We start from the raw sequence: 18,071 nt of genomic DNA, 5'->3' as shown, positions 1-18,071 counted from the left end.
CTCTCCAGTTTGAATAGTGGTCTCTTCAAAATACGTATGTTTTTCATTACCTTTATGAGATGTTTTAGTCTATCTAAAGCCAAAGGTTCCATGCAACCTTTCTTTATGCTTTGATCTTCATTTCCATTAAACCATAAGCCAACCTGATTTAGGGAAAAGAAAAAAGTTTGTTTATTTTCATACATTAAGGTGTCTTTATGCTCTAACTGTTCAACGGACAGGTTACTAAGAGCTTAATTCCTGGACATGATGAAAATGAATTTGTTATTAAGATACAGTAACATCAGAATAACTAAGTAGATGTTTGTACTTTATAACAGATATTTGAGAAATCAGTAAAAATTAAGTAGGAGAGAATTGAATTTATGCTCTTGAAAAAAATGAAAATTAACTACATAGTGGTAAACCTACACTGCTCAAGTAGTGGAATGTGATGTGGAGTTTCTATACATGTTCTTGCTTCTTTCTTTTAGGATATCATTTACTACCCTCATAGCTTTTATCTGAACTGTACTTTTAGAAGAAACTGTCCACAATTCAGGATGATGAAGAATTGAGGCAAGGCTCTTCTCATGTTAGCCTGCTCCCAACAAGATGACAAAGTGTCCTGTAATGTCTACAAAGCTACAGCTACAGCTACAGCTGTGAATTAGAAGTGCTCAGAACCAATTCTCTAATACTAGATTCAAGACATAGGATGTATCAACTAGATCTAAAATGGGATATGTATGAACAGACTTTAATATCCTGTGTTAAAAATGCACATTTTTGGTCTGCATGTTTTGTAACTGTTAGTTTATTTCTAAACTCTCATACTTCACTAAAAATTACAATAATAAAAAAAATACTTGCAGATAGATCTGAACTTTTTGTGGGTTTTTTGGCTTTGCAGAATTTGTTTCCTGGTAAGTCTGCCATGTGTAGAGATTGGCAGGCAGTCCTAGAAGTTTTAAATTAATCAAAGTAGTTCTGAAACTGACAGAATTCTGGACTAACATAGCAATTATTTAGTCTTTGAAGAAAACCAACACTAGGTGACTGGAAAAAAATTGCAATAAAAGTTGCATGACACATATTTAAAACAGTTTGAAAATTATTTTCAGTATCACAAAACAAATGCAAACTGGCAGAACTGTAGAACTCTGTATATACATGCACACACACATGTATCTACAGACATATATATATATATATATATATATATATATATATGATATATATAGCTAGCAAAAGGACTAAAAGAGTAAAACAGCACTCGTAAGTATAATTAAGAATGGAAAGTGAAAATGTAGTGAGCAGAATTTTGCTAGAAGAAGGAAAAAGTATTCTTAATATTCCTTCATGCAACTTGGTTGCTGAAAAACCTCACTAAACTAAGTGGCAATTCAAATAGAAGCCTTCTTCAGAGAACAGATCAAAGAATTTTATAATTTCCCATTATTTAAGTTCTGAAAAACAATCCTAATTTGAGAAAATAACTAATAGGGAAAAACCTAGAAATATTTAATGGAAGTACAGTTGATGAGCTGAAACTAAAATCCTTATTTTTGCTTGGAGGAAGTTTTTTGCCTTATTCAGTGTCAAATAATAGTCATCAAAGTGCATGCTGAATATTTTCTTTAAAATAGAAAGGGTTTCTACTTGAAATTCATGGTGAAATTAGGAAATGGAAGTAAAAATTAATCTTAATTAGCCTGATTTGTGAAAATATGGACAACATAGATATTAGGCCATCAATTTTCTGAAAACACCTTTCACTAGAAATCACCCTCAAACCCAAAAATATTTAAAATTCAGACTGAGTTTCTGAATGTGAATAAACCCAACAATGCACCATTCAATTTAGAGAGTTTAGCAAAACAAAACATGATTCAAAAGAGAAAAGAATTGCAACCTGCATATAGTATTCCTGTGTAACAAAGCCTGATCCGGCTACATCAACAGTCTTGAAGCTATGCAGTGTTTTGAGGAGCTGTGTCACAGAGGGCACTGGCCAAGGCTGTGCTGCTGCTACCAAGAATCTGCGCCAGTCAATAAATTCTGCATTCACTGAGAATGCAGATGCCAGATGTGGTAACTATAAAACCAAAATAATAAATATTGTCAAATAGGCATGCATAAACAAACTCTTTAGATACCATCTGTTTCCTCAGGTCTTTTCCTGGACAGGATGGACAAGGTTCTGCAGAAAGATGTCACAGTTACCTAAAGGACACACTTATCAGTAAAAAAAGCAACCCCAGACCACTGTGTGTCAATCAGCCTGTGCAGTTGATATCCCTCCAAATAAACACTCTGACTCCCCAAATAGGGGTCTGTATCTAAATTGCCTATGAGAGACCATCCCTTAGTACATTATAAGCCCTGAACCCCAATCTGTCTGTGAGAGCAGCCAACAATTTAGCAGCATACAGTAAATCCTTGCTCCTGTGCCTTGTCCCTATTACAGGTATTCACCAAGTGGCTTTCTCTGCTCCAGCATTATTTTCAGTTAGAAAAAAGTAGCAGTAGAAAAGGTGCTTTGTATCTTCATACCAATGAAGACATTGCAGGTACATAGCAGAGCTCGTTATAGAGAGAAACAAAAAGGAGAACACATGTATAATTTCCTGACACAGCACTGCAAAGGCTGTATGTGATCAAGGAAATCAAACCTGCTGAGTTCATTTCTGCACTATTGGTATGGTGAGACCCTACTATGTACCTCTAACACTGACTTCTCCCCACACCCAGATTTCCTTGTCAAGGGAAGTGTCTGGGTTACTCCAGATTGGAGTTTAAGAAGCAATGTGCTCACAGGAAAAGGCCATGGGGCAGCACAGAGGGAGACAATTTGGTGACATTGTAGATGTCATCTGTGCTGACACTGACTGTAACACTGCCACTGGTTATTAACCGAAAAATTATTTGAGATTCTATTTAGTCACACAGTGATGAAATGGTTAGCTCAGCTCAGAACAGCTTGTTTAAAGTACATGTATACCTTAGCTTATGCTTCATGCATTTTTTGTAAGTATTATAAAGTCTCATTTTGAAATGACGCTTTTAAGAAAATTCTGTTATTAAAATAAAAATAGTATTTATAAGCACTAAAAGTTCTCAAAGAATACAGAGAGAGCATGGGATATATGCACATGTGGTCTATTAATAGACTGTATTTGACTTGTACTTTTCCCCATAATAATTAATTTCCTGTGCTAAGATTAGATTTTTATATACTGATGATGACAGCTGGGGCTAGTTTTCACTAAATTCAGTGGAAATACACCACTGAGAAACTTTAAAATGTTTTACTCATACAGTTCATCTGTGTGAATAATATATGAAAGAAGCTGTTTCCCACATGTGAAATCCAATAAAAATATAAATGGGAGTCATGGTTGACTGACAGAAATAATTACCAAAACATGCTAAAACAAGTAAATAATTTCATTCCATAGGCCTACCAGCAGCATCTGAAAGTAAAAATAATCAGATGATTCAGTATGGATTATTCTTCATGTTCCTAAACTTGAAAATATTGGGTAAATAAGTTTAAGGTCATACAGCCCCAGATTTTAATTTCCTGTCTTGGAAAGAAGAACATAAACAGTCTTATTTTAACTCCTGGAAATGTATTTTCAATGGTGTCTAAAGAAAAACATGATTTGAAAATTGCAAATAAATATATTGATGACAAAAGCATTTTATTTTCGGCACAGTGGCTTCCAGAATCCTTCTCTGGTGAAACAGAAGGATTTTAAGGAAAAATTGATAATGTTCTATAATAGCTATAATCTTGATGTTATCATAATAGGGAAATGCTGCATTTTTTACAAAAACCAATACTTCAGTTGAAGAGAAAACAGGGATTAACTTACATCTGGAAGTTTTAAGTTCATCCATGGATCAGGAAGGCAATTTGCTCCACGACTCAAATTAATCAATCGACTAAAAATGTGAATAAATACTTTCTTTCTTATAAAACCTAATAAAAAAAGTCAATATCAAAAATACACTTAGCATTTTAAATAGACTTCTTCTGTAAAAGGAAATCTATTTTTTAATTTTAATAGCCATTTGAGAAACTTATTTACTTTGCTATCTTGCACAATTGATAATGCTAATATCTTTGAAGCCAAACATAAAATTTCCACATTTAAAATAAATCAAATAAAATATCAAATATTCCAATGCACTGCACGTCTTTTGATACTTGCCCTGATCTGCATTGTGATCACTAATTCAACCTCACAGAGTCTTCACCTACAGTTAATGAACTGTTCAAAAATACCAATCATCCAGATTTCTATGTACTGAGTATCTACCAACCTTCTCTCCCACTGTGCTCTATTTTAATCAATCACAAATCAATCTTCACTCTTTAAAGCAAGCGTAAATTAGTGAACAGAAAAAAACCCCACAGATTATTGTCTGTTGAAATTTGAAACAAAATTCAACTGTTTAAAAAGTGTCTCAGAACTGACATGCAGGAGCTAAAAAAAAGCTCCATAAATTTTTTTTTTTACAGAAATCTTTAGACAGGTAATGGCAAGAAATCCTATTTGTTTTTTAAATAGGCATGGATTTGCTTATGAGTAATCAAACTTCAAACTTCATGCATGGTATTAAGATGCAAAATGATGCATATAAAATTCAACAGACAGGTAAGTTTTTTCTTCCAGAAACAGACTTTGCTGGCTCAGTGAAGATTCACTGCAAAACCTGTGCATTAACAACAGAAATGTAAAATAAGTTCAAATTCTTTAAGTTTCAAGAGACAAAGAAGATTTGGTTGGGTCATGATCACTTTCACAGCATCAAAACTAGAAGTTTTTGGGTTAACTTTAAAAGAAAACACAACCAATGAAATACTGGAAAGACTTCCTTATTTTTCTTTTTTCAAGACAAATATCTTGTCCTTTTGAAAAAGCACATTTTATGGCTAAGAAACACTTTAGTTGAAAGCCAAACAGTGAAGTGAAATTTAAGTTTATAAAAAAGATGTAGAAAAACAGTAAAAAATCTGCCAATTTTAATTATAATCTCCAGTCTCTGCAAACCTGTTTACCTCCAAACAGAAAAACCAGGAGTAATGCCCTCATCACATCTTAACACATATACAAGCTTGAAGAGAAGAGGAATAAAATTGATTTGGGAAACTTAAAGTCTGTTGGGACAGGAGAAGGAAGAAACATCTGGATTTGAAGCCTTATGTCCTACCTCAAATTTCAGCATGAAAGCAAAAGCTGGGGAAAATACCGGCAGACTGGTAAAAGTGCCCTGGTGTCACCCTGTGGAAGTTTTTGAGTTACCGACATTGAAAAAGAGTATCTTTAAAAATACCCCATGTGATAAACCATTTGCTGTGTACTGAAGCAACTTGGATTCCTGATACAATAATTTTAAGGTAACCAGGAATTTGGGTTTTGATGAAAACTTAACACCACAAGAATCAGATCTTTTCCATATGGCACAATAAAGCCAACATCACAGAAACATCATCACTGGGAGACTACACAGACTAGTCAATAAACCAGGTAATATTTTAGTTGTTCATGGGGAGAACAGGCTATGCTCCATGAAGGAGTCAGTGAACACTTCATATAAAGAGCTACAGAAAAAAATTTGACATCTTCTTTGCAGTCTCATTTTTTTCTAGTGCTTTACCACAAAGAGACCAGACCAGCTATGACAATTTTTATTTCAGTTTTTTCGAAACACTTGAATTTCCACATCTGATCACTTGCTATCTAACTTCTGTCACATTATCTTCTGTTTAAAACTGTTAAACTCCTACTGTGATTTCCCTATATGACAATAAAGAATGCAGTTCCTGTATTTCCTATGAGTTTATGGCTTCCTGAAATGAAATTTAGTTTTTTTGCATAAAATTGTAAAAGGATACTAATATCCTTATTTCTGTATGAAAGCTACATGACTTCAGAAACATACTTAAAAAGATTTGAGGGACAAAGAATTTTAAGAACTACCATCAAAACTAATGTCTGAAATGGGATTGCAATCTAAAATGTTACTCACAATTACAGAACTTAGATGGATTACAGAAAGTGCTCAAATGGGGGTTTGAGGTAAATATTAGGGCAAACACTGTAAGATGTTTAAGCTCTGCCAGGTGATCTGCAGTGTCCAACCGCTTTTCTTCCTGTGTGAAGAAGTGGTGTGAAGAAACACATTCTCTTTCATTCAGAGCTAAGCAATTTTCTATCTACTAATTACAGAATGGCTGATGTGCTGTAGGGTCATTTCTTTTACTTTATTACCTCCTCCTGAATCATCTGATGTGGGACAATTTCAAAGTTATAGTAGTTCAAAAATTTCAAATGGACTGTGATTTAAATCCTTCTACTGACATATGCAGGAGGAACAAGGAAGTCTTGGAGAGACAGAGGAAATGCCTCACAAACATGTAAAAAAAGATACAAAATACTTTCCTTTTTTATGCATTTTTGTTTAGATTTAATTTGGGTATATATTACAGAGCACGTAAAATTTTTTTAATATCTGATTATAATACGAGACAAAAGGTGATTCATCATTTTAAGTTCAACGGCTGCTAATGCTTTATAATCCTGGGGAAATGCTGAGAGCTGGCTGCTACACAGATGGCACAGAAAAGAATACCTGTGTCTGCAAATGACACTCTGCAAGTGGTAAGAGTAAATAATGTCTTCTAGGAAAGAACAAGGAAAACAATTCCCAGAATTGCCTTTGTCCACCTAACAGAACACATTTCAAAATAGGTATGCTCTTTACAAAATCTTTTTAAGTCCAAACTAAAAGAAATCAAACCCAGTAAGTTTTAATTGAATAACATAGGAGATTGAATAGAAAATTAAAATATTAAATGCCTAGAAAAATTCTTAATGAGAAGGTGTAGCAAGCACTTTGGAAAAGAATCTGTATTCATGAAGATTTTGAAAAACTAGTGAGATGATCAAGATCAGTAAGAAAATTTCACCAGAAACTGTTCAAAGTACTTTGAGGAAACAGACTGCACAAGTTGATACATTTATTACACTGCAGATGGAAAAATTCAGGAATGGACTTTAAGCACATTGGAGAAAGGATTAGAATTCAAAGTGAACTTTACAAATTGGAGATACAGTCTAGAATAAAAGGACACTATCCCATAAGGGCTGAAACAATGAACTGCATAAATGTCACAATGGGAATCTTACTGATAAAGTAAAATTTGTGCAGAAAAGTCTCTGGGGACTAGAGGCAGATTACAGTATCACCAGAAAGTAGACCCAAAGCCCTTTTTTTTGGTCCCTTCAGATTTTAAAGCTTCTGCTAGCATACAATTTTGGAATCTGCTGCTCCAGAAGGATGTACGTAAATTAGACTGCCTAGAATAAAGGAGCAAGAATCATCACAGACTTAGAAAACATGTCCCAAGAAGCAAGGTTGAAGGAATTCTGCTAGTTTCATGGATGAAAGGAAGATTATGAAAAAACGTCACCCACCACATCATGGAAGTGACTTCAATGTTCTAGATTCTAAACAGGCTTTCAGTTCTTATTTCCTTTTTTTATGTCTTCAGCTGTGAGACATTCAAGGGACACATTTTCAAACTTTTTCTAATCTCAACATAGTTAAAAACTTTCCATTTGAAAACTTTGAGGGAAAAAAAAATCCTTTTGCTGTTATGTGATTGAAGAGAAAACCCTTGAAATTAGCAATGCCACATATCTAATAAGGTACATTGTATAATATATATAAGGTTGCTTATTAGGCAAAGTATATTTAAACTATTTTTTTGTCTGAGAAGAAATCACAAATTAACATTTTTCAATGATAGATCTTCTATAATCAACTGCAGAATGCACAGTACTGATCTCTTTTTCTGATCTCTACAGATTAACTGTCCATGAGCGGACTCACATCTCTTAGTGAGGCTTTCATTCAAAACCTACTCCATGTCTGACATACTATTTAGACATAGATATATGCAAAACACCAGAAAAGAGACTATATATATATATATATGATGTATTTGTGTGTGTATAGTATAGTATAGTATAGCATAATATAGTGTAGAGTTGTGTGGTATAGTATGGTATGGAATGCTATTGTGCATCTTCTGCTATTATGACACGTTTTATTTTGAAAGTAGAGTTGGTCTCGATTCACAAAATGGGTTGATTTAAAGATAAATGATGTCACTTTCATTTCTCCCAAATTACCTCTAGTACATATTCATTACTATAGGAAGAACTAAGAACAGTCATTAATGATTTAATTTTACCTATCTTTTGATAAAAATAACTGCTATTTCTTCAAAGGTGAAAATACAGTCTGCTGGTATGCTTTACCTTGATTGGAAATTATCAAGTAGAAAGTTGCATTTAGAATATGTAGAACTATGAAAATATGAAATCAGATACTTCTCTGAATGATACTTAGTCTCAGCTCCCAAATTAAAAACCAAGATACAACACTCTTACTGCAACCTTCAAAAATATTTTTACAGGGGAAAAAGAAAAGTGGTTCAAGCTGTGAAGTATATCAGTCATATCCTGGCTGTAAGAGTACTTGTTATGTGAAGGCTGATTTTTGCAATTAATAATCAGCAATGGCTCTGTTCTGCTTCTGTAGAGAAGTCTTCTGAAGGAAAAGTTCAAGAAAAACTGTGAGAGGGCATGTTAAAGCTTATCTGGTTTACACATTTCATCAAGATCTGTAAAGGGAGAACCAGATTTAGCCATAGCATAGTAAGTTCTAAAAATATTTTCTACTCTACCTAATGTTACAGAATTCATGCTCTTCAACATCTGCTCAGCAGAAGCTGTATCTGGTGAGGCCGTACTGGCAGCTTCTATGCAGGTAGCCCATGCATGAGCTTCACTACTCTGGTGTGTGGTTATTAATTCAAGTTTGAAATCATCAGTGCCAGAACAAAAATTATGAATGTTTTCCCCCAAATTCACATTATGTCTACGACATGGTGCACAAAACATTATTCCCCTTTCATCATCATATTTTAACCATGAGTATTTTGTTAGCCATATTTTTGGAAACTGGCGATTCCTCTTTGTTTTCTGATGTTCCAATTCTTTCTTCTCTTTTCCTCTGTCACCAACTTCTCTCTTGCTAGAAGAATTACTCTTTCTTTTAAATTGCTTCAGTGCTTTTATGGCTATAATTTTAAAAAAGAAAAAACTAAATATAAAATAGTCTTTATTCCATAATATATCAATCGTATATTTTCTTTTTTTGTCCCTATTTATCTTGTTAATTTGGGACTAGATTGTGACTTGAAATAAACAGCATGAAGAAGGACAAGGCAAATAGAGATCTACTCTTAAATCATTTGGAAGCCACTCAGAATTCTTGTAAGAAATGATTAGTTTTGACTTCAATTTCCTTTTGAGTCTCATGAGTTTGTCAGAATATGCAGCCAGGGAAGTGCAGCAGCATCAATACTATTTTTGAAAAAGAGAATAGCAGAGTTAGAAAGTGGAATTAAGAAGGGTCTTAAAGGAAAAATGTCTCCAAGAGATACCACCAAAGTCACAAACCTATTTCAATGCCCATTATACCTGACACTAGCATAAAAGTTAACCTGAAGCAAGTCTATAAATACATAATCAAAAACCTGACACAAAATGCATAAGATGCTCTACGATATATGTAGATGACAAGATCTTTTTAAAATGTATTTATATGCAGAATTACTTTATTACTGCTTTCAGAACACAGAACTGTACAAACTTCATATTTTGTTCTTAAAATTAAAACATTCTTAAAACATTGAAATTGTTCTCAACATTTTCCAAATTGTTCTGAAGATGGTATTTCTTGTATTTTGTAGGAGAAAATGCCATAAGCTGACATTTTTGAAAATTTAACTCTAGAGTTCATGAGTTTCCTACTTTTGGTCAGTAATTTAATAATTCTTTTAGGACACTGCTGTCAGAAAGTTCAGATTTTAAAAGAAAGCAATCAAATAATGGCAAGAAATTACATGCAGAATGGAGGAAAGGAAATGAAAAATCTACTTATTCACTGGGAAATAGTAAAAGTAAAGCCCTGAGCAAATGACCTAAATCCAGTCTGACTCCTCACCCTCCTTATTGTGATGTGTACGTCAAGAGGCAAAATTTATGATTACATTAAGCTAATCATAGAAAGAAATACCATTTCTGGTGCTTTAAAAGGTCTTAAGAAAAAGAGTTTTTGTATGCCACTCTTTTCTATTTTACAAGAAGCAAATTTTTATATAGATGATATAATTTGTGAGAACAATTTGTTCCTATTGTCATAAAAATTACAGTTTGATTGTTCCAGTCTATTCTAAGCACCCTGAAAGGCCATAATATTAAAAAAAGTTAGGAACACGCAGTTTCAGTTCATTTGAGTGATTCTTTTAAGGAACTTTAAATCTGAGGTAGCAGCTGTGGTCCACATGGACAGCAAAACCAGCTAGATCACAGAAGCTTTTACTGACATGTGCCCAGGTACCATACCCAGGACTGAAAAGAGGGTGAGAAACATTCTTAACATCCAATAAAGATTAAAACTCTTCCCTGACATTAGGCAGGCACAAAACCACAAGAAAAGGTGAAAAAGAGGTGGGGAGATGGATTAATGGATCTGCAACTTCAGAAGTCAAAGTGTGGAAGGGACAAAATCATTTGAACACCTCTATAGTGCCTACTGCTTCTTGAGGGGTATGGGCACCTGTAGAAATATCCTGGTGATTAGAAAAATAGGAGCCAGAGAAGAACTGTGATCCACTGTCAGGGATAATATTTTCTGTAAGATGGACCTTCAGTGTTACCAACATTTTTCAAATTACATGAAGAAACTGGGAACACAGGAAAAGGTGACATTTGTTGCATCGGTACTGAGAAGAACATAGGACACAAAAGGAAGTCAGCCTGTACTACTTATGAAGCAACCTCTTTTTCACACAAAGTTCGTCATCAGGGAAATCAAGAAGTAGGAAAAGCTACACCAGGTAAAGTTATTTTTCATTAAAATCTTTTTGAAAGGTAGTATTATTCCCTGGTACACAAGGTGACATTTGCAAGCCTTTATATGTTTCAAAAAGCAGTGCAGGAACATCATTAAGTTAAGATTATGACCACAAATGAAATTGAAAACAGAAAAATTAAACATCCAAAAAGGAGCATTAAGGATGACTGCAGTGCAGTGTACACTAGATGTGTACCCTCTGAACCAGGACTGCGACATACAACTAAGGAGCAATCAACCATGGCTCAGTCATAAGGCACAGATCTACAAAAGAAGAGACTATTTCTAATGATGCATCAGTGAGCAGAATATTTTCGTACAGGCACCGTATGAAAATATGTCCCGAAAGTGAGGAAGTAGTAAACCTCTATTAAAGATTCAGATTATAAATTTACACAGGCAACAAACCTATACTAGAGAATTATGTTAACATTTATTCCATTTTCATAAAATTTTACCAAAACATTTGAACAGATTTATATTCCACTCCATTTTCATGGAGAAAAATGTTTCCATAGCAATTTCTGACTAGAGGTTTGGATGATGATCCACGCAAGTTACACACTAGACTCTGCAGCAATTCTGTAAGGGATGGAATAAACCCTGAGGCTGAATTACAATCATCTGACTTCAGTAGTCTAAAAGGTAATATTATGGGATACTTTCACCCTTAGATGAAAAAGGTCGATGTCTCAATATATTGTCTCTGTCCAGGTTACTGAGAGACTCATGACTCCCTGCAAGTGATTTTCACTGTAAATATTTACATAATTTATTTACTAATTACTGATTCTGTTATATATCCAATTTTCATTAAATAGCAAGAATTGGCATTTTGAATTTAGAATCATAGAGAGTAAGATATTTCTGTTGCTGAACAGATGCAATGAGGGGCAAGGTCCTCTGTCATGCTGACTGAAATATTAAAATTGAATATATTTAAACACACAGCAACATACAGAAACCTGTTAAATATGTTCCATACAAGTAATGAGATACACAGATTTATAAACACCCTAGGCAAAAGGTCACAAATTTTTGAAATGAAGTAACATACATGATTTACTAAGAGACATAACAGGAGATGTAAATAGAACTATCAGTAGAATTACCAGTTTTTCATCTAGTAAAAGATATTTTCTCTGCCTACAAATTTAATCATTTTTTTCATAATTTGAAATAAATATTCTCTAAAAATGTAAGTTAGTGATATTTGCATGCTCACATATGAACTTCAATCTTTATTTGCATCGAAGTCATTGCTGATCACAAATGTAAGACCTTCAATTGCTTCTACAAAACTGCTTGGAAAAAGAAAGAATAATCTATGGACATTATGCAGGGTTAGCATAAAATTCTGACTTAACAAAAAAATTCTCTTTAATAGAGCTATTTGTTCCAAATCTAGTAACACAGTAAACTTCAATTGACAAGTTTACAATTTGAAACGAAATAGCAACACAATTTGGTTATAGGTTGTCCTTTATGTTCACATCTTTGCAGATTATTAAATAGTTTTATAAATATTTTAAACATTATTGGATATAGAATTTCTTTGAAACTTGACTGAAGTATATTTCTGATGAATAACAGCTACTATAATTAAACTGGAATGGTTCATAAAGATCATGACTATGAAAAAAAATAATTTAAAATTCCCTTGAGTGATTCAGTCATAAGATGGAGAACAAGTTTGGATAGAGTATAATTTGATCTGCTTGGTAATGCAAAAGTTTACCCAAATTGCATTTTCTGAGGCACCTTTAAAAAAAAAGAGACATTCCATATGTGTGTTAATTGCAATGACAGGAGACATGGTCATAAGAAGAACACAGCGCTGGAGGGAACCAAGGGAGTGAGAGCTGATAGATAGTTAGTTTAATTTCACTGGTAAGAGCACACATCCAAATACACTGTAGAAAAGAAAATTAAAAAAGAGAGTGTTAGTAGCTCCATTTAGGACATGCCATAGCTATTCCTACAAAAAAGCATTCACAAGGTAATATATTATAGAACTGGTAACAGCTTGATCAAAAGTTAGTGAAATTAACAATTACTGTAGAGCCACGTTGAGTCCGGGCAATGGCACTTGGAATAGTAAAAAAAATAAATTAAGTATTTCCTTATCAAAGAGAGACTGTCAGTAGGTGGAGGGTCCAGCATAGGTTGTTTTTTTGACCGTCGGTGCTTAGAATGGAGGGTAATGAGCTTCCATGGAGAACCAAGTGTGCAGGATAGTACAAAGTTGTCTGTGACGCATCAGCAGTTCTTTAAAACTTTATATTCCTAGGAAACACAAAACTGTTTACAATTTTTATAAGAATTCTTTTGTGAATAACAAAATTCTTTTAAGTATATTGGCACTACCACTTTTAGCTTTAATTTTGGTCATTTGTTGAACATACCTTGAAAAGGCTTCCTATTGACATTAACCAAATATCCGGTGAGAAACCTGTTCACCTGTTCATTTCTTCCCACATCATCATTCCTTCTTTGTTACTCTTTATTTGCTTGCTTCCTAAATAAAAATCTGCTTCATGTGATCTCCATAATGCTTTAGAAAAGCCTAATGTTCAATTTTCAGAACCACTTTAAGAATTTTGCCATTCACCTACTGCAAGGAGATTGGCATATTTATTCTACTTAGTCTTGCCTAAAAGCCTCGGCCTCATTGTGTGTGTGGATTTCTGTTATGAATGCTCAGAGATCTGCTGGGGTGGCAAAGAATAAGGAAAAATAAGTTGTCTGGCTGCAATTCCAGATCAGTTTAGAGGTTCTCTAAGGCAGGGATTTTTTTGTTAATTTTTTGTATCTGCTTTAGAGCTGCTGTTCAACAATTGTGCTGTCAGTGTGCTGGAAGCTTTAGTGTTTTTCCCTCTTTTTTTCAGTTGAGACTAACTGCTAAGGAGGCATGTATTTTTTGTTGAGCATTCTACTGAACACGGGGAGACAGAAGGATATGAAAAATTTTCCAGATGTTTTAGGAGAGGAGTTTATAATGAAGGGGAGTGGGTGCCTTAGGAAATCTAGGATACCATTTATGTTGTCTTTAAGAAAGAGAGGAATTATTTTCAAGATGACTTGCACAGCTTGAGATTTCCATCCCAATTCAGCTATCCAAAAAGGTAAATATCTTGACTAAATAGTCACCAGACAGTAGCAAAATGCTGTTGCATGGTTTTTGGACTTTATTTAAACAATAATTCCCTCCCATTGTCCCAGAGAACACGCACTAGCATTCTTTTACTGTTCCTTTTTTGGATACCATTCAAGTCATGTTGGGTCATTTTAGTGAATATAATATTATCAAAAGGACAATATTTTAGAAAGATAAAGATTTCAGTTGTTTTCTTGCTATTTATTACAAATACATAAGCAAAGTAGTTGTTCTGTCTTAAATATGTGAAGAATATTGAAGTCTGTAATAGACAAAATCTTTTAAAAATCTCGAAGAATGGGTGACTTAAAAACAAACAAAACCCCCCTTTTAAGTGCAATGACCAGTCATATTGGTATCTGTGCTTCACCTCTATGGTGCTATCAATGATTACAAACATAGAGATTTTTCACTTCACATTGGGATTATATATGAATACCTATTGCAAAATTAGTCTCTGCAGGAAATTTTTAAATGCTTACATGCACATCCACACTCCTACAGTACAGATGAGATGACATGCATCTCTCTAAGGGAAAACTGTAAACATCTTTCTGCCTAAAATGGTTTCATATGCAAAAAGATTGAAATTGCTCTATATAATTATATAATCTATTACATAATCTATAATTGCTCATAAAAGCATTTCTGAATAAAGAATTAAATTCAACTTCATAGTGTCTTTGTGGCCCTAGTACATTGGAAAAGCTAGATCTAAAATTGCAAGCACTTATTGACACATTGTATTTCATAATCTTAGTGGTAATAATATTAAAATTATAATACCAAACACTGGTAGTAATGAAACACTGTGCAAATATGTGCATAACTACTTTCCATCTCAGTTTAAAAGTGCGTTACCTTAACAGTCACAGGAAGTTTTGCAAGTAAGCCTTTTCAAACATCCTAAGCCTGAGGTTTCCTTAATCAGCAGGTAGGTATACAATAAATGCACATTCAAAGGAAAAGAGCTAACATTTTTAAATCATCAAAACCTGCATCTTTAAGCAAAGCAAGCATGATACATAACCCTCATAAAAACATACTACAGGGACAGATGTTAGTGGAATATGAAATGCATGGTCTTGTGGATACAAAGCCTGTATCAAAGCCATTAAAAGCTTTCAAGTGGTATTTCAAGTGTATTTCACATTTTGAATATTCTGCACTGTGACATTCCTATGTAGCAGAATCTTTAATTGTAGTACCATCTTTATCAAAATGTTTAGAAGTACTAATACTTAGTAGCTCTCAGACAGGTATTTCAGATTGTAACCAGGTAACAGTTTTCAGGAGTTAAAAGGAAAAAAATTTCTGACCTTTAGGTGCCACCTGTAGAAACTGCTTATGAAGTGTAGAAAGCTGTGAAACAGTTAGAGTACTACTTCCAGAGATTTCTATGCGTGGAACTTGTGGTGCAGGAACAGGCTCAGGAATGGGGTCAGGAACCACTTTTACATCACCATTGATGAAGAAATCTCTTTCTTCTAAAGTCATTTCATATTGGATTTTGCTAGAACTCTCAATGTGGTATCGTGCAACCTCAACCAGCTTTTCAACACTGTGAAAGTGCAAATGAAGAAAACCATAATTTTAATACACAATGTTAAAAACATAGTTCTGAATTTTAACCTTTTAAATGAAAAAAATTGTAAATTTTACATTTTTAGAGCTTTCCTGTAGTAAGAATTACAAATCCTTTGTGCAAATTCTGTAATCAGCAAAATCATTAGGAAGTCTACTCCTCCTCTGGTAGCATGACATCTTTGGACTATATAAAGTCAGATCTAAGACACAGAAGAGACCAGATAGAAAAATATGAAAGCACTTCCTAGGGTAGCACTGTGGAGAGACATATGAACTCCTGTTTCAAGTGCAATGAGTACAATTTACAGAGGGAAATACATCAGCCATCTTTAACATACAAGTAGACCTAGGTCTGGCTTGGAGTGTCAGGTCATGTCCTGTAAATACCATGTCTCTGACAGCACTTTTTGTTAGGAGAGCAAATAAAACTGACCAGAAGGCAGAGGCTTTGCCTCTTTGAACTATTGCCTGTTAAAGGCTTCACATCCTACATTCATGTCTCTCTTTTTGGGCATGCCCTGACATGGATCAAGTAGCCCTGTCCCTGGTATGATTCAAAAGTTACTATAGGACAGAAATATTTTACAAAGGGCAAAGGGACTCCTTTCCTTTGGAGAGCAAAAGTCCTTTAATATAGTACTTGAATATAGGTCATTCTATGCCACATGGCCTAAGGGCCATATAGTAGTCCCAAGTACATTTCAGCTACTAGGACAGAAAAATTGCAAAGAACGTTTTTAATAGTCATTAAAATAATTTTGAGAAATGTTATACACAGTGATAATAACAGTAGGTGGAACTGTCTAGCATGTGTAGACCTCAGTAAAGAAAACAATCCCACCTTCCAAAGCGACAGAAGCTTCTGAAATGATACAGAGCATTCTACTAAACAGAATAACTGACGGTCTGCTCATAAATCTGCCAAAGCTGTTGTCTAATAAATAGACTAGAAATATATAATAGAAAAATAGCAGAACTGATAATTACCTCTACAGCTACCAGTAGAACCTTCTAATCAGCTAAGAAATGAGCTATTACCATTCAGCTATTGAAGATAAAATTAAATTTCCATTAATTAAATAAAATTACTATTTTTTGCACTTTTTTCCCAAATGATTTCTCTTTATATACAGCTGTATTTACTACTATAGCCTAGTAAAAAAAAACAAAAACCTGTCTAAAATGGTATACATTACCTGGACATTTCTGCCAAGAAGCTGGATCCAAGCCACTTTTCCATATCTTTATAAGCCTCTTCTGCTTTCATTTTTAGCTCTTCGAGAAATGCTAAAGCTTTTTCTTTTATAAGTTCTAGTCGAGATTTTGTGGCTTCCTCTGTTTAAATGGTAATGTCATAATGAATAATAATTATAAAATTTGAGGAAAGTTCCAGTACCTAAACAGGCCTTATTAGAGAGATGGGGACAGACTTTTTATTAGAGCCTGAGCAAATGGACAAATGGTGCTGGTTTTAAGCTAAAAGAGGGTAGATTCAGATTCAAGGAAGAAATTACTGTGAGAGAATTCTTTACTGTGACACACTGGAACACAATGCTTAGGGAGCCCCCCAGTCCTTAAAATGTTCAAGGTCAGGTTGGACAGGACTCTGAAGGTGTCCCTGTCCCTGCCCATGACTAGGTGAGCTTTAAAGCTCTACCCAAACCATTCTGTGACATTCTATGACTTTAAGGAAACGATGCAAACTGTGTGAAAAGACAGCTAAGACACTATATTGAGAGGTACATGGAACTAGCAAAAAGCCTTACAAAAGAAGACTAAGAAAAGGGGAGCAGGAGATACTGATTATTTTCAATCCTGAAGGAAAATTCAGTATTCAACTTGATTTGTCTTCATATTTAACCTTCTGTACCACAAAACCTTTTCTATAATTAATATTATATAGTAATTGATACAGTGACTTCAAAGTAAAAGTCTTTCCCATTATTTATGTAACTACATTTATTGTACATTCTATTAACTTTTTAAAATACTTAGATTTGGAGATGAAACTTTCTTTAGAAAGTGGGACTGTAAGAAGTAAGGCATGTGATACTGCAGTCACAGCATAATGCAACTCTGCACACTTCCTGTTTTGAGCAATGAAGAGCTGATGTTCAAAATTTTAAACACAGAATGGATGTGGGTCTCACAAAGCATTATTTAATTAATGAGAAAATGTAAAGTTCTAAGCTGAAAGTACCTTAGAGGATATTCTATGCCTGTCTAGTCACCTTTCTGTATTAAGAGTTTATGGCTGCCTTAATTAAGACTTCTCTGCATGTTCTTTGTGAAGCTGCTATCAGCATGTTACAGAGGTAAGTGTATGACAATTTTTGTCTCCCTG

General features: G+C 34.1%; 1 protein-coding gene across 1 annotated transcript in view; it reads right to left on the bottom strand.

The window, feature by feature from the left end:
- The window catches only part of SPEF2 (sperm flagellar 2), a 70,759-nt gene that overhangs the window by 6,808 nt on the left and 45,880 nt on the right, over window positions 1–18,071 (bottom strand). Inside the window, exons 24-28 of the mRNA XM_071580724.1 lie at window positions 16,924–17,062; window positions 15,460–15,701; window positions 3,861–3,967; window positions 1,895–2,077; window positions 51–143 (exon numbers count right to left, since the gene is read on the bottom strand). Of these exons, the coding sequence (XP_071436825.1) occupies window positions 51–143; window positions 1,895–2,077; window positions 3,861–3,967; window positions 15,460–15,701; window positions 16,924–17,062 (764 nt within the window). The remainder of the gene's footprint in view (window positions 1–50; window positions 144–1,894; window positions 2,078–3,860; window positions 3,968–15,459; window positions 15,702–16,923; window positions 17,063–18,071) is intronic.

This window comes from Pithys albifrons, chromosome Z (assembly GCF_047495875.1).
Source record: "Pithys albifrons albifrons isolate INPA30051 chromosome Z, PitAlb_v1, whole genome shotgun sequence".
Lineage (NCBI taxonomy): Eukaryota > Metazoa > Chordata > Aves > Passeriformes > Thamnophilidae > Pithys > Pithys albifrons.
Note: the sequence above shows the minus strand (reverse complement) of the source record. Positions and strands in the feature narration are given on the sequence as shown.